The sequence below is a fragment of the Stegostoma tigrinum genome, chromosome 46 (genome assembly GCF_030684315.1).
Source record: "Stegostoma tigrinum isolate sSteTig4 chromosome 46, sSteTig4.hap1, whole genome shotgun sequence".
NCBI lineage: Eukaryota > Metazoa > Chordata > Chondrichthyes > Orectolobiformes > Stegostomatidae > Stegostoma > Stegostoma tigrinum.
In genome coordinates this window covers 10,140,341-10,164,188 of record NC_081399.1, presented here as the reverse complement: position 1 = coordinate 10,164,188, position 23,848 = coordinate 10,140,341, and the positions used below count along the sequence as shown (strand labels likewise).

General features: G+C 51.8%; 1 protein-coding gene and 1 non-coding gene across 2 annotated transcripts in view; both read left to right on the top strand.

Moving 5' to 3' along the window:
* The window catches only part of LOC125449637 (protein turtle homolog A-like), a 54,241-nt gene extending 41,916 nt beyond the window's left edge, over positions 1 to 12,325 (top strand). The window contains exons 15-20 of the mRNA XM_048525490.1: positions 920 to 1,004; positions 1,930 to 2,088; positions 4,905 to 4,950; positions 5,483 to 6,304; positions 8,852 to 8,988; positions 11,830 to 12,325. Of these exons, the coding sequence (XP_048381447.1) occupies positions 920 to 1,004; positions 1,930 to 2,088; positions 4,905 to 4,950; positions 5,483 to 6,304; positions 8,852 to 8,988; positions 11,830 to 12,038 (1,458 nt within the window). The 3' untranslated portion in view covers positions 12,039 to 12,325. The remainder of the gene's footprint in view (positions 1 to 919; positions 1,005 to 1,929; positions 2,089 to 4,904; positions 4,951 to 5,482; positions 6,305 to 8,851; positions 8,989 to 11,829) is intronic.
* A 7,670-nt stretch (positions 12,326 to 19,995) lies between these two features.
* trnar-ucu (transfer RNA arginine (anticodon UCU)) lies at positions 19,996 to 20,069 on the top strand. Its single transcript has one exon. It is a non-coding gene; the product is annotated as a tRNA-Arg (tRNA).
* Positions 20,070 to 23,848: the final 3,779 nt, after the last annotated feature.

Sequence of the window (23,848 nt, the reverse complement as noted above, 5' to 3'; positions counted from 1 at the left end):
GGCGACTCGTCTCCAGTGTCCCGGGAGCTGGTAATTACGCTGGCGTTATCTTCCCAGGCCAGTTCCCAGCACCAGATGGCCTCCCTAGCGTTTCTCTCAGTTCGCAGTCCAACTCCCAAATGTAACCAGACGTTGTCAGCCAAAAACAAAAGAGAAAAGTCGAAGCTAGAGATGGCCACAGCAAAAAAGGGAAAAGAAAAAGACTAGACTGGGAGACAAAGGAAGAGTGATTGAAGAAGGGGGGAGAGAGGGAGAGAGAAAGACTGAAGTGAGAGATATTGAAGGAGGGGAGAGAAAGAGAGCGAGAGGTCGATGGAGGGGGGGAGAAAGAGAGCAAGATGTCGAAGGAGGGGAGAGAAAGAGAGCGAGATGTCGAAGGACGGGGGAGAAAGAGAGCGAGATGTCGAAGGAGGGGAGAGAAAGAGAGCGAGATGTCGAAGGAGGGGGGAGAAAGAGAGCGAGATGTCGAAGGAGGCGTTAATGAGGGTAAAGAATAGAATTAAGGAAGGAGAAAGACTGAGGGAAGAGAGAGTAAGAGAGAAAAAGAGAGGCTCAGCAGGGCAGAACTTGTTGAAGGGTAAAGAGAGAGAGATTGACGGAGGGGGATCGAGGCAAGAGAGTGAATGGCAGGCACAGAGGGATGAAAGTGCAGTCAAGGTAGAGAAAGAATGAAGAAGAGAAATTGGCGGGAGAGAGATGGAAGGAGGAGGCGATTGAGGGAGGAGAGAAATCAGTTGAGAAAAGACAGAGTGAGGGCAGAGAGTGAAGAGGAGCATTTGGCAAGAGAGTGATAGTGAGAGATTGAGTGACAGAGAGATCAAGTGAGAGATAGAAGGAAAGATGCTGGGAGATAAAGGGATTAGGGGAAGGGTCCCACCTGCCTCGTCACTAACGGTGAGTTTGGTCTCTGTTCTATTAGGATGTTTCCTATCAGTTTCGAATGATTTCCCTCAGTGGGGAGCTGGTCAGTGAGCCCAGTGATATTGTTAATATCTCAACCTCAGGTAATGGGATGTATCTCTGTGTCTCTTCGTCAGTCTGTGTGGGTGTGTCTGTGTGAGTGTGTATTTCTGTGTGTCTGTGCATGTGTGTGTGTGTGTCTGCTTGTGCCTGTATGAGTGTGTGTGTTTCTGTGTGCGTGTGTGTGTGTGTATGTGTCTGTCTGTGAGTGTGTGTGTGCGTCTGTGTGTCTGTCTGTGCATGTGTGTCTGTCTCTGTGTGTGCGCGCGCGCGTGTGTGTGTGTGTGTGTGAATGACTGTGTCAGTTTGTGTGTGTGTGAGAGAGAGTGTGTATGACTGTATCCATGTGTGAGTGAGATTGAGTGTGTGTGTGTGTGTGTGTGTGTGTGTGTGTGTGTGTGTGTGTGTGTGTGTGTGTGTGAATGACTGTGTCAGTTTGTGTGTGTGTGAGAGAGAGTGTGTATGACTGTATCCATGTGTGAGTGAGATTGAGTGTGTGTGTGTGTGAATGACTGTGTCAGTTTGTGTTTGTGTGAGAGAGAGTGTGTATGACTGTATCCATGTGTGAGTGAGATTGTGAGTGTGTGTGTGTGTGTGTGTGTGTGTGTGTGTGTGTGTGTGTGTTTGACTGTTTGTCTGTGAGTGAGTGTGTGTAGATGGGGAGCCTCAGTGCCTAAGGGGGACAGGGGAGATTTTCAGCAGAGTCTGGCTGCGTCTGTGGAGAAGAATCAGATTTACTGTTTCAGGCCTGGTGACCCTTCCTCGGCACTGCCCAGACCCAAAACATTAACACTGATTGCTTTCTTCACAGATGCTGTCAGACCTGCTGAGCTTTTCCAGCAACTTCTGTTTTTGTCCCCGATTTACAGCGTCTTTCGGGGGGTTACTTTGAGGGAGATTTTCAGCGTGACCGCCTGAGGCAGGGTGCTGATCCGCTCCTTTTCCGCTCCCTCCCCTCACCTCCTCCAGGAATGTCCAGCTACCCCTCGGGAGAGACGATGTGGGAGCCTTTCACACATTCCATAAGGGCTGGCATCATCGCTGGAGCGTGCTTCCTCACAAGTGCCTTTGCCATCAGCATCCTGGTTTCACATGTCATGAGGTGCAGAAGACAGGCGCAGATGCAAAGTGAGAGAAATGGAGGTGGCATGGGGAGGACGGGGGGGTCGGGGGATGTGAGGAAAGCCATCACAGCCCTTGATAGCGAGGCTGCATTCGACCGAGTGTGGCAAAACGGAGCCCCGGCAAAGCTGGAATCAATGGGTACAGGGGGCAAACTCTCCGGTGGTTGGAGTCATACAATAGACAGTAGGTGCGGGAGTAGGCCATTCGGCCCTTCGAGCCAGCACCACCATTCATTATGATCATGGCTGATCATCCACCATCAGTATCCTGTCCCTGCCTTATCCCCATAACCCTTGATCCCACTATCTTTAAGACCTCTATCCATCTCTTTCTTGAAAGCATCCAGAGAGTTGGCCTCCACTGCCGTCTGGGGCAGAGCATTCCATATATCCACAACTCTCTGGGTGAAGAAGTTTTTCCTCAACTCTGTTCTAAATGGCCTACACCTTATTTTTAAAGTGCGTCCTCTGGTTCTGGACTCCCCCATCAGCGGAAACATGCTTCCTGCCTCCAGAGTGTCCAATCCCTTAATAATCTTATACGCCTCAATCAGATCCCCTCTCATCCTCCTAAACTCAAGTGTATACAAGTCCCTCCAATCTTTACCTGGCACACAGAGAGATGGTCATGGTTGTTGGAGATCAGTCATCTCAGCTGAGATCCTCAGGGTAGAGTCCTGCGACCAACCACCATCAGCTGCTTCATCCATGACCTTCCCTCCACCATCAGGTCAGATGTTGGGAATGTTCGCCGACGATGGCACAATGTTCAGCCCCATTTGTGACTCCTCAGATACTGAAGCAGCCCGTGTCCGATTGCAACAAGACCTGCACAATACCCAGGTTTGGGCTGACAAGTCACATTCGTGCCACACAAATGCCAGGCTATGCCCATCACCAATTAGAGGCAATCTAACCACTGCCCCTTGACATTCAGTCTGTAAGTGACGAACGAGTCTAAGACCCCTCACCCCAAGCCTCTTTCCCAGCATCTGACCTGCTCATAGATTCATAAAGGTACACAGCATGGAAACAGGCCCTTTGGCCCAAGTTATCCATGCCTCAAACCTATGCCCCTCCAGTTTTGCACTCCCCTACCCTGGGGTAGAGATCTGGGCTATTCACTCTATCTATGCTGATTTTACAAATGTCTGTAAGATCACCCCTCAGTCTCCTATGCTCCAGTGAAAAAAAGGGTCCCAGATCATCCAGCCTCGCTTATAACTCGAGCCCCCCCAGTCCTGGTGACGTCCCTGAAAATCTTTCTTGCATCTTTTCCAGTTTAGTAACATCCTTCCTACAGCAGGGGAGCAAGAAAAGCACGTGATATTCCAAAAATAGTCATGCCAATGCCTTGTGCAGCTGCAAGTCCTGGGCTCAATGCGTGCGAAACAAATTCTTCACCACCCTCTCGACCTGCGAGGCAAATTTCAATGTCATTTCTATGTCCAAGAGCGCTTACCAGGACCCTACCATGAACTGGTTGAGATCCTAACCTAGCCTTCCTCGCTGACAGCCACAGCGCCAATTTAACTGTTATCCGCAAAAGTACTCTCCTTTCGGAATTTGCGATTTCAAGTTCCTGTCAGGATTCTTCAGGGAAGAGAAAACTTCAGCAGGTTGTCAGAGAGGGTGGTCGCGGTTTAATGAGGGCAGCATTGTTGAGTCTGGAATACAGGTTGAATGAAGACTATTCACTTTGAGAAGGATGTGCGGGGAGGCATGATGTTTCTGAAAGGGAAAGAGAGGGGTCGGGAAGTGTGGATTCCAAAGGGTTCAGAGTGTCTGTGCCCCTGAGACACCGAGGGCGAGCGTGCAGGGGCAGCGAGGGGAGGGGGACGTCGGTGGCTGAGCAGAGCGGTGTCGGCGTCCTGTCAGTCTTACACAGCCCCAGGGAGAGCACCGTCTGGGATACAGTGGGCAGCTCCTGTCTCCTTATCGAATGGAGGGTGGGTCTGTGGGGGAGGGTAGCGGAGGGTCCACAGATTAATCCCTGGGATGGTGGGATCGTCCTGTCGTGAGAGATCGAGGAGACTGAGTCTGTCTTCCTCGGGGCAGGGGGTGAGTTATGAAGAACAGGACCAGGGATCGTGACCTCAGGATGAGGAGCAGGCTATTCAGCACGGAGATGGGATGGGACTACTTCACTCCGAAGGTGGGAAATCTCTGGAATTCTCTCCCCCGGGAAATTCTGGGAGCTCAGTCATTGGGCAGGTCAAAGACAGAGATCAATCGGTTTCTGGAGATTCACAACATTGAGGGACATGGAGATAGTGGGGGAAATGGAATTCAGGGGATGACCAGCTGTGATCTAGAATGGCAGGGCATCTTGAGGGGGTGACTGGCCCACTCCTGCTACTATGTTCCTGGAGTTACCAGTTGGACACTCTCAGGGAGACATCTGGGCACTGACTGGTGTCTCTCAGTCCCCTCGCTCTCAGGGAGATATCTGTACACTGACTGGTGTCTCTCAGTGCCCTCTCTCTCAGGGAGATATCTGTACACTGACTGGTGTCTCTCAGTCCCCCATCTCTCTCAGGGAGATATCTGTACACTGACTGGTATCTGTCAGTCCCCTCACTCTGAGGGAGATATCTGTACACTGACTGGTGTCTCTCAGTGGTCCCTGTCTCTCTCAGCGAGATATCTATACACTGACTGGTGTCTCTCAGTCCCCCCTCTCTCTCTCTCAGGGAGATATCTGTGCACTGACTGGTGTCTCCAAGTTTCTTTCTGTCACAGCATTTATTTTGACATTGGATCGCAGGGCCTCACACAGCAATTTGTAGTAATAAGTATTTTGAATTTTTTTTTTAACAGATGTTCCCGTCATTTTCGGTCGCTATCAGAAGTCTCCAAATACAGAGTAAGTACATCAGCAAATCCCAGTCTAACCCCGTGCTGTCCCTGTCCCTGGGAGTGTTTGATGGGGCACAGTGTAGAGGGAGCTTTACTCTGTATCTAACCCCGTGCTGTCCCTGCCCTGGGAGTGTTTGATCGGGGGGACAGTGTAGAGTGAGCTTTACTCTGTATCTAACCCCGTGCTGTCCCTGCCCTGGGATGTTTGATGGGGGACAGTGTAGAGGGAGCTTTACTCTGTGTCTAACCCCGTGCTATCCCTGCCCTGGGAGTGTTTGATGGGGGACAGTGTAGAGGGAGCTTTACTCTGTATCTAACCCCGTGCTGTCCCTGCCCTGGGAGTGTTTGATGGGGGGGACAGTGTAGAGTGAGCTTTACTCTGTATCTAACCCCGTGCTGTCCCTGCCCTGGGATGTTTGATGGGGGGACAGTGTAGAGGGAGCTTTACTCTGTATCTAACGCAGTGTTTGATAGGCCTGGCGCTGAGGGCTCTGTACCTGATTCTGCCTCAGTGTTGTTTCTTTCACGGTTTTCCTCAGGCGCTCTGACAGCCCAGACAGCGTGCTGAAGCTCAAGTTGGAGAGCTCTCTCTACGAGACGTTTGAGCGTGCGGCTGTGTCTCCTGGCAAGGCTGGACGAGGGAGACCTGTGCAGTACGAGACCCACCTCGGCTGCCTGGAGTCCATTCGACGGGGAGCCGATGGCCGCTTCGTGGTGCAGTCAGAGCCCGAGATCCTGCCCCACCCACCTCCTCCTGCGCCCCCTGTGCCTTGCCCCCAAGCCCAGCCGGTTCAGGCCAGGGCCCTGCTGAGGCCAAAGGCCCATGGCCAGGCCCGGCCCCGACCTCGGGCCTGCTACTTCGCCACGGCAACCAGCAGCCCTGCCGACCAATCCCAGCCTCCCCCCAGCCCCGACTTAAGCCCCATCGCCCCTCGGGCCCTCCCAGCTCCATCCCAACCGGCCTCGCATCCCCCCGAGGGCCCAGCCCCCAGACCCACCTGCAGCCAGTTCGGGCTAGGCCCCGTTGCCGACAGCGACAGAGGCCCTGACCGCGGGTCCTCTTTTCCGCATTCCTTGGAGTCGGTTCCCGCTAGGGGTGTGAGCCCAGGCCCCGGCAAGGTTGTCCTGTTGCTCCCGGGAGGGCGAGGGGAGGCTCCGGGGCCTGGGCCCGCCAAGCGCAATGGCCCCCAGGCCACACTCTGCTCTGGGAGCCAGGCCTTTCTCCGCGAAGGATCCGCGAGCTGCTGTCCCTCCTCAGCAAACTCAGAAGCCGCAGCTAGCTCTCTCGCCCCCAGCAGCAGCGGCTACCACAGCAGAGAGGCCTCCTGGAGGCTCTCTGAAGACAGGAGCCATAATAAGAGGTAGGATTGAGTGTCTACTACGAGTTCATTCAAGGCCTTTAAGATTAGGATAGACGAAGGGGAACCAATCGATGTAGTATATTGGGATTTTCATGAAGGCATTTGATAAGGCACCGCACATTCAGCAACTTAAAATCTAGTGCTCATGGTGTTGGGGAATGGATAGAGGATTGGTTCACTCAGAGCAGGCAGACAGTTGACATCTTGGGGGTCATGTTCAAGATGGCAACCTGAAAGTAGTGGAGAGCCTCGAGGATCAGTGCTGGGTACACAATTCCTTGCAATATCTCTTCATGGTTCGGCTGCAGAAAGTCAACGTAGGAGATGGTTAGCACCCCTGCCTCACAGCGCCAGGGACCCGGGTCCGATTCCACCCTCGGCCGGCTGTCTGTGCGTGGGTTTCCTCCGGGAGCTCCAGTTTCCTCCCACAGTCCAGGGATGTGCGGGTTAGGGTGGGTTGGCCGTGCTAAATTGTCCCGTAGTGCCCAGGGATGTGCAGGTTAGGGTGTATTGGCCGTGCTAAATTGTCCCATAGTGCCCAGGGATGTGCGGGTTAGGGTGGATTGGCCGTGCTAAATTGTCCCATAGTGCCCAGCGATGTGCGGGTTAGGGTGGGTTGGCCGTGCTAAATTGTCCCGTAGTGCCCAGGGATGTGCAGGTTAGGGTGTATTGGCCGTGCTAAATTGTCCCATAGTGCCCAGGGATGTGCGGGTTAGGGTGGATTGGCCGTGCTAAATTGTCCCATAGTGCCCAGCGATGTGCGGGTTAGGGTGGGTTGGCCGTGCTAAATTGTCCCATAGTGCCCAGGGATGTGCGGGTTACGGTGGGTTGGCCGTGCTAAATTGTCCCATAGTGCCCAGGGATGTGCGGGTTAGGGTGGATTGGCCGTGCTAAATTGCCCCATAGTGCCCAGGGATGTGCGGGTTAGGGTGGGTTGGCCGTGCTAAATTGTCCCGTAGTGCCCAGGGATGTGCGGGTTAGGGTGGGATTGGCCGTGCTAAATTGTCCCATAGTGTCCAGGGATGTGCGGGTTAGGGTGGATTGGCCGTGCTAAATTGCCCCATAGTGCCCAGGGATGTGCAGGTTAGCATCGGGCCATGGGAAACACTGAGCTACAAGGATAGGGTATGGGGTGGTGGGTCTGAGTCGCATTTTTTGGGACACTGTGTGCTGACTCTCTGGGCCAAATGGCCTCTATTTACACTGTGGGGATTCTCCGATGATGATAGGCACGTTGCGGATGGCAGTAAAATAGATGAGGAGGCATTTGCTGGGGATGACACACAGAGTTTGCAGAGCGATAGGGGAAAGTTAAGTGAGTGAGAAAAAGTTTGTGACATGTAATATAGTGTGAGACATGTGAGGTCAGGACTTTGGCAGTAAGAGTAGAGGAGCTGAATATTGTTTAAACGGAGAAAGGCTGCAGAGGGATTTGGGAGGCCTCATGTATAAATCACAAAAAGCTAACACATAAGTTCAGAGGGTAACAGGGAAGGCAAATGGAACGCTGGCCTTTGTTTCAAAGTCGGGAAGTGTTGTTCAAATTATACAAGACACTGTTCAGCTGGGATACTGTGAACAGTTTTGGGGCCCCGTATCTAAGGGAAGACAGACTGAGCAGCCCAGAGAAGATTCACTCAGCTGATCCTGGGGATGGAGGGACTGTACGATGAGGGAGAGGTTGGGGTAGGATGGGCCTGTACTCGATGGAGTTTAGGGGAGTGAGAGGCGACTTTACTGAAACGTACAAGATGGGGTTTGACAGGGGAAATGTTGCTTCTCCCCTGTCAGAGAGTCTAGGGCTAGAGGGTAGAATCTCAGAATAAGGGGTCACCCATATGAGACAGAGATGAGGAGGAATTTCTTCTCTCCGAGGGGAGCAAATCTGCGAGGTTCCCTACCGCGGAGGCTGAGAGGGGTTTTTCATCGGGAAGGGAATCGAGGGGGAAAAGAAAAGGAAAATGGAGCTGAGGATGGCCACGATCTCATTGAATGGCGTGAGCAGCCGTGATGGGCTGAATGGCCCTAAAACCATGTGGTCCTAAATAATTGCTTTCCACGCCCTGATAAACCACCCTCAAGATGCGCAGGGTTTGCGATCAATCCCAAAAGTGCGAAGAATAACAGAGGAAACCAATTTCAGGTTATGTCTTCACCATTTTGCTCCTATAGATATGGATGAGGCCACCATGCGGTGTCTGGCGAGGAAGGACATTGTGGAAATGTTGCACTCTGTTCTTTGGGCGACAGAGTCTGCACTCCCCCCTCAGCTTGATCAATCAGAGCCTGGCTTCAAACCGAATCACCTGACTAAGACTGGCCAACAGCCACAGTCAACGAATCACTTACTGTACAAGTTGGCATTCAGTCTGGGCATTCTTGCATTTAGGTCCTGATTAGTGTTGGCACCTTCTTTACCCGTTGAGGGTGGAGCTCAGTCGGACAGGGTGCAGGCGTTGGGAAAGGGGCAGCAGGTTTGCGGAGAAATGGCTCCTGACCCTGTTTCTCTTCCCGCTCCCCACCCCCCAACCCCTCGGATTCTTGCAGGGAGGCCCCGGCCGAGGAGGAGCACGAGTGGGATGCCGGAGCCGCCATGGGTTCAGAGATTCTTGAGACCTTGAGGGGCTACCAGAGGAGAAAACGTCCACACTCGAGTATCGTTCTCCACGAGCTCGCCCCGACAGGTCAGTGCCTCACAACTCCCACAGTATCCGCCCGGGAATACAGTCGCATCTCAGTGAGCTGGTGTTGGGGGGGGGTGGGGCAACAGAAGAGGAAGGAGTGGGCAGGCTGGAATGAGGGAGGGACTGAGGTAGCGGGGAGAGGGCGGGACTGAGGAATCTGGGAGAGTGTGGGACTGAGGGGTTGGAAAGAGGGGCAGGACTGAGGGATTGGACCAGGACTGAGAAATTGGGGAGATGGTGGGACTGAGGGATTGTGGCGGGACTGAGGGATTGGGGCGAGGATGGGACTGAGGGATTGGGGAGAGGGCGGGACTGAGGGATTGTGGCGGGACTGAGGGATTGGGGCGAGGGCGGGACTGAGGGATTGGGGCGAGGGCGGGACTGAGGGATTGGGGAGGGGGGGACTGAGGGATTGGGGAGAGCGCGGGACTGAGGGATTGGGGAGAGGGTGGGACTCAGGGATCGGGGCGGAACTGAGGGATTGGGGAGAGGGTAGGACTGAGGGATTGGGGCAGGACTGAGGGATGGGGGAGAGGGGGTACTGAGGGCTCACAGCAGGACTGAGGAATCGGAGAGAAGGTGGGACTGAGAGATCGGGGAGAGGGTGGGACTGAGGGATTGGGGAGAGGGTGGGAATGAGGGGATAATGACAGGGTGGGACTGAGGAATCAGAGCGAGGGTGGGACTGAGGGACCAGGGAGAGGGTGGGACTGAGGAATCAGAGAGAGGGTGGGACTGAGGGACCGGGGAGAGGGTGGGACTGAGGAATCGGGGAGAGGGTGGGACTGAGGAATCGGGGAGAGGGTGGGACTGAGGGACCGGGGAGAGGGTGGGACTGAGGAATCAGGGAGAGGGTGGGACTGAGGAATCAGGGAGAGGGTGGGACTGAGGGACCGGGGAGAGGGTAGGACTGAGGGATCAGGGAGAGGGTGGGACTGAGGGATCAGGGAGACGGTGGGATTGAGGGGTCAGGGAGAGGGTGGGACTGAGGGATCGGGGAGAGGGTGGGACTGAGGGACCGGGGAGAGGGTGGGACTGAGAAACTGGGGAGAGGATGGGACTGACGGAACGGGTAGAGGGCGGGACTGAGAGATTGGGGAGAAGGTGGGATTGAGGGATTGGGGAGAGGGCGAGACTGAGGGATTGGGGAGAGAGTGGGACTGAGGGATTGGGATTGGGCTGGACTGAGTGATCGGGGAGACGCTGGACTGATGGCTCGGGGAGAGGAGCAGGACTGAGGGATTGTGGAGAGGGCAGGACTGAGGGATCGCGTAGAGAGTGGGTCTGAGAGATTGGGGAGAGGGCAGGACTGAGGGAACTGGGAGTGGGGTGGGTCTGAGGGATCGTGGAGAGGGAGGGACTGAGGGATCGGGGAGAGGGTGGGGCTGAGGGATCGGGGAGAGGCAGGACTGAGGGATCTGGGCAGGACTGAGGGATCTAGGAGAGGGTGGAACTGAACAGTCTGGGCAGGACTGAGGGATCGGGGAGAGGTGAGACTGAGGGATCTGGGCATGACTGAGGGATCGAGGAGAAGATGGACTGAGGGATCAGGGACAAGACATGACTGAGGGATCTGGGCATGACTGAGGGATCGGGGAGAGGCGGGACTGAGGGATCAGGGCAGGACTGAGGGAACGGGGAGAGGGTGGGTCTGAGGGATTAGGGTGGGACTGAGGGATTGGAAAGAGGAGAGGGACAGAGGGAACGGGGAGAGGGTGGGACTGAGGGATTAGGGTGGGACTGAGGGATTGGAAAGAGGAGAGGGACAGAGGGATCGGGGAGAGGGTGGGACTGAGGGATTGTAGCAGGATTGAGGGATTGAGGAGAAGGTGGGACTGAGGGATTGGGGAGAGGGTGGGACTGAGGGATTGCGGAGAGGGTGGGACTGGGGGATTGGGGATGAGGGCAGGACTGACGGATTGGGGAAAGGAGATAGTGAGGGATTGGGGAGGGGGTACTGAGGGATTGGGGAGAGGTTCAGGACTGAGGGATTGGGGAGGGGGTAATGAGGGATGGGGAGAGGGGGTGACTGAGTGATTGGGGAGTAGGGCAGGACTGAGGGATGGGGAGAGGGGGTAATGAGGGATGGGGAGAGGGGAAACTGAGGGAATTTAGAAAATCTTCGCTGATTCAGTCTTTCCCTCTGTTTATGTTACTACCCTTTGTCTCTGTGTGTTTCATTCTCTCTCTCTTTTTCACTTCCTAATGCTGTCTGCCTCTCACAATCTCTCATTCTCGCTCCACTATTGCCCCATCCCTTCATTTCCCCTCCATTCCCCCTCTATTCCTCCCTCCTTCCCCCCCTCCATTCCCCCCATCACCCCCATTCCCCACATCCCTCCCACTGCCCCCAAACCCCTCATTGTCTCATCACCCTCATGGCCCCCTTCCACCCCACATCACCCTCCGTCTCTCTCTCTCTCTCTCCACCTGTCTCTTTCCTTCCCTCTTTTTTCCTTTCTCTTTCTCTCTCCAACTCTCTCTTTCTCTCTCCCTCTCTCTTTCTCTGTCTCGCTGTTTCCCTCTCTCTCTGTCTCTCTGTCCCTCTCTCTAACACACGCCCTTCCCCTCCCTCTCCCTCTCCCTTTCCCCCTCCCTTTCCCCTCCCTCTCTCCCTCACCTTCCCTTCCCTCTCCCCCTCCCTCTCTCCCTCTCCCCTTCCCTCCCTCCCACTCTCTTTCACCCTCCCTCTCTCCCACTCTCTCTCCCCCCCTTCCTCTCTCTACCTCCCAATCTCCCTGTCTCCCCCCCCTCCCTGTCTCCCCCCCTCTCTCCCTGTCTCCCTCCCTCTCTCCGTGTCTCCCTCCCTCTCTCCGTGTCTCCCTCCCGACCTCCCTGTAGGAGGTGCTGCTCCCTGGGAGTTGAGGCGATCCGGGACAGTTCAGTCTCTGGGAGCGCCCAGTTCTCTCCAGGGTCTCCGGTCATCTCGGCAGGACATGGAGTCTCGCTGCGCCGCTCTCCGGGAGGAATTCCAGGAATACCGGAGGCAGAAGGAGCAGGAGATGGCGGAGAGAACACGGGCCAACTTTGAGCTGGCCACTCTGCTGTGAGGGGGTCCAGTGGGATTGCACTGTGTAATGACTCCATGCGGTGGCAGCTGTAGGGAGGGGGTGTTCCAATGGAGGTAGATCCACAGGCTGGGAAATCTCCTGCCTCACCTCCAGGTTCGGTTGGGATTGCACTGTGTACTTTTCTCCCGGTGCCTGAAACAGAAAGGTTGTGAGTAGATTGGGTGACCTGTTGGGAAACCGAGAGGTTCTCGCAGACCAGAAACCCAGGGCCTGAGGCCGAAACTACTGCTGAAACACTGAATAAATATCAATCACTTTCTCTAGAACGATGGGTCAGTGTTTTTCTTCCTGTCTCTCTCTGTCTGTCTCTCTCATTCTCTTTCTCTTATTCTGTCGCTTCTGTCTTTCGCTCCCCCCCCCCCTTGTTTCTCTCTGCCTCTATCTCTGTCTCCTCCCAATCTTTCTCACTCCTTTCCTCTCCATCTCACTCCGTCTCTTTGTCTCCCTCTTTGTCTGTATCCCTCTCTCCCTCTCTCTCTCCCTCTCCGTCTGTCTCCCTCTCTGTCTCCCTCTCCCTCTCTCTGTCTCTCCCTCTCTGTCTCCCTCTCTCCCTCCCGCTGTCTCTCCCTCTCTGTCTGTCTCCCTCCCTCTGTCTCTCCCATTTGACTGTCTCCCTCCCTCCCTCCCTCTGTCTCTCTCCCTCTCTCTGTCTCTCCTTCTCTGTCTGTCTCCCTCCCTCCCTCTGTCTCTCTCCCTCTCTATGTCTCTCCCTCTCTGTCTGTCTCCCTCCCTCTGTCTCTCCCATTTGACTGTCTCCCTCCCACCCTCCCTCTGTCTCTCTCCCTCTCTCTGTCTCTCCTTCTCCGTCTGTCTCCCGCCCTCCCTCCCTCTGTCTCTCTCCCTCCCTCTGTCTCTCCCTCTCTGTCTCTCTCCCTCCCTCCCTCTGTCTCTCCCTCTCTGTCTCTCTCCCTCCCTCCCTCTGTCTCTCTCCCTCTCTCTGTCTCTCCCTCTCTGTCTCCCTCCCTCCCTATGTCTCTCCCTATTGACTGTCTCCCTCCCTCCCTCTGTCTCTCTCCCACCCTCTGTCTCTCCCTCTCTGTCTCCCTCCCTCCCTCTGTCTCTCCCATTTGACTGTCTCCCTCTCTCCGTCCCTCTGTCTCTCTCCCTCTCTCTGTCTCTCCTTCTCCGTCTGTCTCCCTCCCTCCCTCCCTCTGTCTCTCTCCCTCCCTCTGTCTCTCCGTCTCTGTCTCTCTCCCTCCCTCCCTCTGTCTCTCTCCCTCTCTCTGTCTCCCTCCCTCCCTATGTCTCTCCCTATTGACTGTCTCCCTCCCTCCCTCTGTCTCTCTCCCTCCCTCTGTCTCTCCCTCTCTGTCTCCCTCCCTCCCTCTGTCTCTCCCATTTGACTGTCTCCCTCTCTCCCTCCCTCTGTCTCTCTCCCTCCCTCTGTCTCTCCCTCTCTGTCTCTCTCCCTCCCTCCCTCTGTCTCTCTCCCTCTCTCTGTCTCCCTCCCTCCCTATGTCTCTCCCTATTGACTGTCTCCCTCCCTCCCTCTGTCTCTCTCCCTCCCTCTGTCTCTCCCTCTCTGTCTCCCTCCCTCCCTCTGTCTCTCCCTCTCTGTCTCTCTCCCTCCCTCTGTCTCTCCCTCTCTGTCTCCCTCCCTCCCTCCCTCTGTCTCTCTCCCACCCTCTGTCTCTCCCTCTCTGTCTCCCTCCCTCTGTCTCTCCCTCTTGACTGTTTCCCTCTCTCTCTCCCTCCCTCTGTCTCTCTCCCTCCCTCTGTCTCTCCCTCTCTGTCTCTCTCCCTCCCTCCCTCCCTCCCTCTGTCTCTCTCCCTCCCTCTGTCTCTCCCTCTCTGTCTCTCTCCCTCCCTCCCTCCCTCCCTCTGTCTCTCTCCCTCTCTCTGTCTCTCCCTCTCTGTCTCCCTCCCTCCCTCTGTCTCTCCCTCTCTGTCTCCCTCCCTCCCTCTGTCTTTCCCATTTGACTGTCTCCCTCTCTCCCTCCCTCTGTCTCTCTCCCTCTCTCTGTCTCTCCTTCTCCGTCTGTCTCCCTCCCTCCCTCCCTCTGTCTCTCTCCCTCCCTCTGTCTCTCCCTCTCTGTCTCTCTCCTTCCCTCCCTCTGTCTCTCTCCCTCCCTCTGTCTCTCCCATTTGACTGTCTCCCTCTCTCCCTCCCTCTGTCTCTCTCTCTCCCTCTGTCTGTCTCCCTCTCTGTCTCCCTCCCTCCCTCTGTCTCTCCCTCTCTGTCTCCCTCCCTCTGTCTCTCCCTCTTGACTGTCTCCCTCTCTCCCTCCCTCCCTCTGTCTCTCTCCCTCCCTCTGTCTCTCCCTCTCTGACTGTCTCCCTCTCTCCCTCTCTGCCTGTCTCCCTCTCTATGTCTCTCCCTCTCTCCCTCCCTCCCTCTGTCTCTCCCTCTCTGTCTCCCTCCCTCCCTCTGTCTCTCTCCCTCTCTATGTCTCTCCCTCTCTCCCTCCCTCTCTATGTCTCTCCCTCTCTTGCTCTCTGTCACTCTTCCTGTCTGATTGCTTCTCTCTGTTTCTATCTGCCTTTCGTTCTTTGTGTGTCACTCTCTTCTCCATCTGTCTCTCTCTCTCTTTCTTTCTCTCTCTTCCCCACCCACTCCATCCTTCTCTCTCCCCACCCCCATCTTTCTCTCTCCCTCCCTCTCCCTCTGTTTCTGGAACTTTCTGTCATTCTTTCTGTCTGATTAGCTTTCTCTGCTATCTATCCTTCTTTCTTTGTATATCACTATTTTCTCCATCTCTCTCTCTTTCTCTCCCTCTCCCCTACCCCCATCTTTCTCTCTCTTTCTGTCTCCCACCTCACTGTCTCAGATTTTCCTCGTGCCTCTCACTCTTAAATCTGTTTCTCTCTCTTCCACTGTCGCTTTCTCTGTCTGTTGATCTGTGCCTCGCCCTCCGTCTCCCTGCCTGACTCTCACTCCCTCCATCTTCCTGTTACTCCAACGTGCAAACATCCTTTCAAATCATAAGACATGGCAACAGACAGTTTGGTCCATCTCGTACAGGCGTCCCAATCTGATCTACTCCCATTTTCCAGCATTTGGCCCATGTCCCTCTAAACCCTTCCTATCCATGTCCCCATCCAGATGCCTTCTAAATGCTGTAACTGTACCAGCCCCCACCACTTCCTCTGGCTGCTCATTCCATACACGCACCACCCTCTGCGTGAAAAGTTGCCCCTCAGGTCCCTTCCCTCTCTCACCTTTAGAACATAGAACAGTACAGCACAGAGCAGGCCCTTCAGCCCACAATGTTGTGCCGACCATTGATCCTCATGTATGCACCCTCAAATTTCTGTGACCATATACATGTCCAGCAGTCTCTTAAATGACCCCAATGACCTTGCTTCCACAACTGCTGCTGGCAACGCATTCCATGCTCTCACAACTCTCTGTGTAAAGAACCCGCCTCTGACATCCCCTCTATACTTTCCACCAACCAGCTTAAAACTATGACCCCTCGTGCTAGCCATTTCTGCCCTGGGAAATAGTCTCTGGCTTTAACCTATACTCCTCTAGCTTTGGACTCCCACCCCAACCCACCCTAGGGGAAAGACCTTGTCCATTCACCCTATCCATGCCCCTTTACAAAGTGCCCTTTATTTTGATCAATCACTGTTTTTTTCTTGTCATTTATTTTTAGTCCCTTCCTCACTATCTGTTTCTCACTCACTCACTTCTGTATGCCTCATATCCTCTCTGGGTTAGCTTCCCATTCTGTCTCTTTCACCTCTGGACTTTATCTTAAATTTTCTTTGCTTTTAATTTCTTTTTTGCTTTTACACTACTGTGAAACCCACCAAAATCTGTATTTAGGAATCTGTGCGTCAGTGTCTTTGTACCCAAGATGATTCAGTAAGCAGTAACTTCTCTCTCCTTCTCCCTGGGGCACTCTTACTATCTTTCTCTCTAACCCTCTGCCTTACTTCCTTTCTCTCTTTCTCTCTCTCTATATATATATCACTCCCTCTACCTCTCTCTCTCTCTCTAGCACATCTTCTACCTCTCTATCTGTTTCTTTCTCAATCTCTAACACGACCACACCCCCACCCCCACCCCCATTGATCTTCCTCTCTGCATCTGTCTTCTCATTTCTCTGGGCTTATATCCCTGCTTCTCTTCAACTCTGCCTGCCTCTGCCTCCTCTTCTCTATCACTCTCTTCCTCTTCCTGTCACTCTCACTTTCCCTCCCCTTCACTCTCACTCTCTGTCCATCACACTTTTTTCCTCTCTCAAACTCACTTTCTCTGTCCTTCACAATCTCCTTCCTTCCCATCACTCTCACTTTCTCTCCCGTCACTCTCACTTTCTCTCCCGTCACTCTCACTTTCTCTTCCCGTCACTCTCACTTTCTCTCCCCGTCACTCTCACTTTCTCTTCCCATCACTCTCACTTTCTCTCCCCGTCACTCTCACTTTCTCTTCCCATCACTCTCACCTTCTCTCCCTGTCACTAGCATCTTCTCCCCCTCACTCTCACTCTTTCTCTCCTGTCACTCTCTCTCCCCATCACTTTCTCTTTCTCTCTCTTTGTCTCAATCTCAATAATGTCAAACAAAGAGTTGCAAATACTGGAGATCTGAAACTTAAACAAAGTGCTCAGAAACCCTGGCAGCATCTATGGAGAGAGAAACAGCAAACATTTTGAGTCCAGGATCTCCACACCAGAACTGAAAGCAGCCTCCCCATTCTCCCTTGTTCTGTCACACTTCTTCGCTTTCTCCCAGTCCTCTTTCTCTACCTGAGAACAAAGTGTGGGGCTGGATGAACAGAGCAGCCAAGCAGCATCTCAGCAGCATAAAAGCTGATGTTTCGGGCCGAGACACTTCATCAGAGAGGATGAAGGGCCTCTCTGATGAAGGGCCTAGGCCCAAAACATCAGCTTTTGTGCTCCTGAGATGCTGCTTGGCTGCTCTGTTCATCCAGCCCCACACTTTGTTATCTTGGATTCTCCAGCATCTGCAGTTCCCGTTATCTCTCCCTCTCTCTCTCTCTCTCTCTCTCTCTCTCTCTCTCTCTCTCTATCCCTCTTTGTATCTCTCCATTGTCCCTTGGTCTACCACTGTCCGGCATCATGGCAACAGGGAAGCCTCTGCAAGGCTGCTCGAGTGTCGCATGTTCGGAGAATGGAGAGGGCAGGGGATGGGCTGGAATGGAGGGAGAAGGCAGAGTGAGAGCACAGACACTGCAAACAACTCTGGAGGCTCGGGTAGCAAATAAACCAGGGCTGGGGTCACAACTGGGCCTGCTCTGCAATGACAGATTTGCCGAAAACTCGAGAACAAACAATGTGCATTCACACAGACCCCGCGCTATGGGGTACAGGGCCTGGAAGGTGTTACAGAGATAGGGAGGGGGTGTAGGGGCTGGAGGGAGTTACAGAGATAGGGAGGGGGTGTCGGGGATGGAGGAGGTTACAGAGACAGGGAGGGGGTGTAGGGGCTGGAGGGGGTTACAGAGATAGGGAGGGGGTGTTGGGGCTGGAGGGGGTTACAGAGATAGGGAGGAGGTGTAGGGTCTGGAGGGGATTACAGAGATAGGGAGGAGGTGTAGGGGCTGGAGGGGGTTACAGAGATAGGGAGGGGGTGTAGGGGCTGGAGGGAGTGACAGAGATAGGCAGGTGTTTCGCAACTTAAGGCGTACACCAAAAGGGAGGTGGTTGTTGTCAGAGGTGACAGACATGAGAAGACGCTGAGAGCCAGGTTGGGATTTGGGAATAAAGGTGGCAAGATTATAAATGAGCCAAAACTGAGTAAACATGTTTCAGAGAGCACCAAGGCTGAAGCGCAAATGGAACCTGGCGTTAAGTCCCAGGCAGGGCAGCAGCTGCAGGATTTGAATGCTGTGAAGAAGAACAAACTGCTGGAGAAACTCGCTGATTTGCACATTTATGGATGTAAAAACAGGGGAATATTTCAAACCCAATATGACTGTCCTCCAGAACTGAAGAGGAAAGTTGTGAAGACATTTTATACCGTATGAAGAGTTGGAATAAAAAGTTGGTTAGCAGATCGCAAATATTTCACTGCGCGGAAGATAAGTGGCCTACATGAAGAAACAAAACAGTAGTTAGAGTCGGTGTTAATAGCAGAATATGGGACATTTCTGTCTCAGTAACAAACCACAACAAGAATTGAAAGAACCGTAGATGCGGTAAATCAGAAACAAAAACTGAAGTTGATGGAAGATCTCAGCAGATCCGGCAGCAATCTGTGAAGAAAAATCAAGAGTGAATATTTTGGGACTGGTGACAGACAGGGTTACGGTCTGTGAAAGAGTCACTGGACCTGAAACATTAACTCTGATTTTTCTTTCCAGGTGCTGCCAGACCTTCTGAGTTTTTCCAGCGACTTCTGTTTTTATTCCTGAGAACATGATAAAGACTGACCTTTCTGGGGAAAAAAAAGAGAGATTTAAAATTTGAAATGGAAGACAGAAATAGCTGTCTGATGTTGGCAGACTCACTGTCAAGTCCGGAAAGCTGTGAATTGCCTCATTGGGAGTGGTGTTGAGCTCCTTTGAAATGGAGGTGCAGGACAGACTTTTCAGTGTGGAAATCAAGAGGTAGGTGAATCAGAATTGCTGCAGGAAAATCAGTCTCATGCTTGCACAGAATGAGAGCTGTTCTGCGACTCAGGCACATAATTTCATCCCCCCCAATGTAGAGGAGGCCCGCCTGTGAGCAGAGACGACTGGAAATGGGGTCGTTTTCAGGATGGAACAGATTTGAAGTGGAAAGACCCTCCCCAGTTGAAATGTGCACACAGACTGCTGCAGTTCCCAGTGAAAGCGAATGAGAGGGGAAGGTTGGGAGTCAATGGGATAAGGACAATTTCACTTGGAGAGTGAAGCCAATCCCAAACAATTATTAATATTATTAATATTGGGTGACGCAATGCATCATGAGACTTGTTTTAACAAAGCTTTTCATCTTGCATTCATCAGGAAGAATCACAAGAAATCCCAAAGTGGAAAGCCAACATTTATGTTGCGGGAGGAGAGACATGATTGGCTGGCAAACAGACTCTGATTGTTGGAGGAGTAGTCAGAGAGAAGGCACCTGTTAATGATGAATGACAGTTAACCATTGGGTTTGTTTAATTTTTTTTTAAAAAGGCAGGTTGACTCTGGTTGCTTAGTTTTGTTGCAAATAATTCATGAATTAGGAAGGTAAATGGTATGTTGGACTTTCAGGACTGGATTGTTAGATAAGGTTGTCTCACTTTGAGAAGATGAGAGACCAAATCTGGTGTCATGTACCCCCCAGAGGTGCTTGTACCCGAAGGAAGCTTTAGCTAATTTGGAGGAAATGCAGTGAAGGTTCACTTGGCAGGTACTTGGAATGCAATGGACTGTCAATGAGGTGGGGTTGAGTAAAATGGATCATTGAAGGCTCCCTATATATATGTATAAGTCCTTCAAGAAATATATGACATTCTTCAATGGGTGACATAGTAGTTAAGAGATGTTGAACATTGATGTGTTAAGAGGTTGGGGGTGGTCCAGGAAGTGGAAACATTGTTAGAGGGCTGGCAGGAACCAAAAGCAGCTTGCCAAGGGTGGATAGCAAGCTCTAAGAGAACGAATGGCCTCCCCCCGTTCCTGGTTCATCACTGGCATTGAGATTGAGCACTTCCCTTGAAAACCATACGTGTGCAAAATCCTTCGTGAGCAATTTCCATTCCAGAATCTTGGGCCTGTCTCTCCTAAAACAGGGATAGGCTGGATGTGGGATGGCTGTTGGGAAGAGGGAAGATATTTTGCTGAGAGGAATTCCCGAACTGTTAGACCGCGCCTCCCTCTCTCCTTGTTTGGGCTTATAGCAACATCCAGCTCCAAACTGGCACGGTAATCCAGGTCCGGATTTTGCAAAGACGTCCCTACCTTCTGTGTGTGCAGCCTCACGCCCCACTCGCACACGCTCGCAGAGATGAATTCACGTTGTAGTCTGGCAATAGAGGGGGCACGAAAAACGGGTCAGTCTCTGTGGCGCAATGGATCAGCGCGCTGGACTTCTAATCCAGAGGGTCCGGGTTCGAGTCCCGGCAGAGATGGTCGTGTGTACATAAGCTTTTTTTCTCCCCCCCCGGTCCCCACCTCCTTTTCTCACAACACAATGAAAATCTCCCTTGTTAAATATTCCACCTTCTTCCAAATCAGCACCAAAATGTGCTCTTTTTTTTTAACATTTCTGTCCCTTTGCAATGCGCACGAGTCTGGTTTCCTACGATTACTGGCTCCTCGTCCAACCCGAATGCAGTTTGTTGGCATACAAAATACAATTCAAATGCTTTCAGTAACAATTAGATGTAGTTCTCAGTGCTGAAGCGATCAAAGGCCGTGGGGACGAAGCCAGAACAGGGGAACTGAGCTAGACGCTGAGATCCAATCCGGGATCGGGTTCAAGGACCGCTTCTATTTTTCCAAGTTTCATCCTTGCAATGTCAGTTCAAAAACAAATAAAAAGAGAAAGAAATTGCGAGCAGGTGCCTGCATTTGTCCTCCCTCCGTGTCATTGCGTATCGAGGAAGGCGGCCACATGAAAATAGAAGGAAAGTTTGTGAGTTTTCTTTTAATGCAAACAAACATATCCCAGGCTCCTCGCATCGCCATGTGAGCGGTGCCTTAGTCCTGGACAGGACGCGCTAAAGAGGTGGGAGCGCTGTACAGGGTGCTGAAAGGAGAGGCTCTCTGCAGGCGCCGTCCTTGGTGCTGAAAGGAGAGGCTCTGCAAGCGCTGTCCTTGGTGCTGAATCGTGTCTCCTCAAGCCTCTGGGACAAACGTTAAGTAAAATCGCAAACCCAATATACGAGGGATTGTTCCAACACCTGGGAACTTAGAAAGATAGACTCACAGAGTTTTACAGCACAGAACAAGACCCTTCAGCCCATCTTATCCATGTTGGCCATCAAACATCCGCCTATTCTCTAACGACGAGTGTCAGTAACTTGCTTTACAAAAGTGTCATCTTCCTTTCCACAATCCTTCGATTTAAAACAGTTCTTCTCCCATTTCTGTCCACAGGCAACAATACAAAAAGAAATATGGGCTTTAGGCTTGAGAAGTCAGACATAGCCCCTGTTCCTTTGTTCTGAAAGGTATCTCCCTGCTGTAGGAAGGCTGTTGTTAAACTTGAAAGTGTTCAGTAAAGATTTACAAGGGAGTTGTCAGGGACTGAGGGCTTGAACTACAGGGAGATACTGAATAGAACATAGAACATAGAACAGTACAGCACAGAACAGGCCCTTCAGCCCACGATGTTGTGCCGGCCATTGATCCTCATTTATGCACCCTCAAATTTCTGTGACCATATGCATGTCCAGCAGTCTCTTAAATGTCCCCAATGACCTTGCTTCCACAACAGCTGCTGGCAACGCATTCCATGCTCTCACAACTCTCTGTGTAAAGAACCCGCCTCTGACATCCCCTCTATTCTTTCCTCCAACCAGCTTAAAACTATGACCCCTCGTGTTAGCCATTTCTGCCCTGGGAAATAGTCTCTGGCTATCAACTCTATCTATGCCTCTCATTATCGTGTATATCTCAATTAGGTCCCCTCTCCTCCTCCTTTTCTCCAATGAAAAAAGTCCGAGCTCAGTCAACCTCTTTTATAAGATAAGCCCTCCAGTCCAGGCAGCATCCTGGTAAAACTCCTCTGAACCCTCTCCAAAGCATTCACATCTTTCCTATAATAGGGCGACCAGAACTGGACGCAATATTCCAAGTGTGGTCTAACCAAAGTTTTATAGAGCTGTAACAAGATCTCACGACTCTTAAACTCAATCCCCCTGTTAATGAAAGCCAAAACACCATATGCTTTCTTAACAACCCTGTCCACTTGGGTGGCCATTTTAAGGGATCTATGTATCTGCACACCAAGATCCCTCTGTTCCTCCACACTGCCAAGAATCCTATCCTTAATCCTGTACTCAGCTTTCAAGTTCGACCTTCCAAAATGCATCACCTCGCATTTATCCAGGTTGAACTCCATCTGCCATCTCTCAGCCCATCTCTGCATCCTGTCAATGTCCTGCTGCAGCCTACAACAGCCCTCTATACTGTCAACGACACCCCCAACCTTTGTGTCGTCTGCAAACTTGCTGACCCATCCTTCAATCCCCTCATCCAAGTCATTAATAAAAATTACAAACAGTAGAGGCCCAAGGACAGAGCCCTGTTGAACACCACTCATCACTGACTTCCAGGCAGAATATTTCCCTTCTACTACCACTCGCTGTCTTCTGTTGGCCAGCCAATTCTGTATCCAGACAGCTAAGAATAGGCTAGGAGGTTTTCTTTTCCTCTGGCCTAGGGTAGAACTTATAGAGGTTTATAAAATCATGGGGAGCCTGGTCCAGATAAATAGCTAAGGACATTTTCCCAGATTAGGAGGGTCCAAATCCTAAAGCTCATGGGTTTAAGGTGAGAGGGGAAAGATTTAAATGGGACCTAAGAGGCAACTTTTTTCACTTTAAAGGTGGTGTGTGTAAGGAATGAGCTGCCAGAAGAAGTGGTGGAGGCTGGTACAGTTACAGCATTTAAAAGGCATCTGGATTGGTACATGGATAGGAAGGGTTTAGAGGGACATGGGTCAAATGCTGGCAAATGGAACTAGATTGATTTAGGATATCGGGTTAGCGTGGACAAGTTGGACCAAAGGATCTGTTTCTGTGCTGTACAGATCTATGACTCTATTGTAATTCCATTTTCCAGAACTTGTCACATAGCCCTCTATACTAGAGCAATTTCACATCCTTGTCTAAATGCCAAGGGAGGATTGGCACAGAAGAACCTTTGGCTGTGATCTAGGTGAAGAGATAATAGGAGGACTGACTGACATCTTGATCAAAGGGGAACAGTTATTGGAGCAAGATACAAAAGATACAGATGCTTAAACAAAAGTACCAACTTTTAAAGAACAGTTTCTTTCACCTGTTACTAGATTTCCAAATGAATCTCTCAAACTTCAAATCTAGTGTTGATCTTGTTTTTTGCACACCTGCTTTGCAGCTGTAACTTTGCATTCCTCGCCCCCATTCTATCACCCTATAATCTTTGTATGGTTTGATCTGCCTGCACTGCACGCAAAACAAAACTTTTCATTGTATCTAGGAACACATGACAACCATAAATCAAATCAAAAGCAAACGTCCCCTCCAACTAGCTCAGTCTAGATCGCAGCTGATGGTTTTCATTGATATAAGTTTCCACCTATCCCTTGATGGTATTAGCTTTTGGAAATCTATTGATACCTGAATTAAACCTGGTCACTGCTGGACCCTCCATGGAGGGAAGTTTTTTTTAAACAGGAGGGACAGAGAGGTGGTGAGGACTGAGGTGGAATTTTAGAACAGAGGACATGGCTGCTGAAAACAGAGTGAGCCAAAATTGGGGAATGTTCAATAAGCTGGAATTGGAACAAACAAGAGATCTTGGAGGGATGATTCAAATGAATGGAGGATGTTATAGAGGTGCAAGTACAGTATGAGATTAAAGAGGTGAGGAAGAGCTTTAGGGGCTGGAGGGCCAGGAACATCAGAGCTCTGAAACGTCACTGAGGGGATTGAAAAATAGAGTTTGTCGATCATCAAGGTGGCAAAAACACAGAGACAGAGTGCAGCTGAATGCTCGCCCTTACACCTCCAGGACTAGATTTCAGATGGAGAAACATCAGGCTTTAGCAACTCAAAAGCCTGGTTAAACCTCAGCTGGAGTGACATGGAGCAGTTCTAGGCACAAGGTTCATACAACATAGATAAGCTCTCAGAGAGTTCAGTGTAGCTTTTCCAGAAAAGTGGGTGGACCCCAAAGCATCACATTATGAACAGAGATG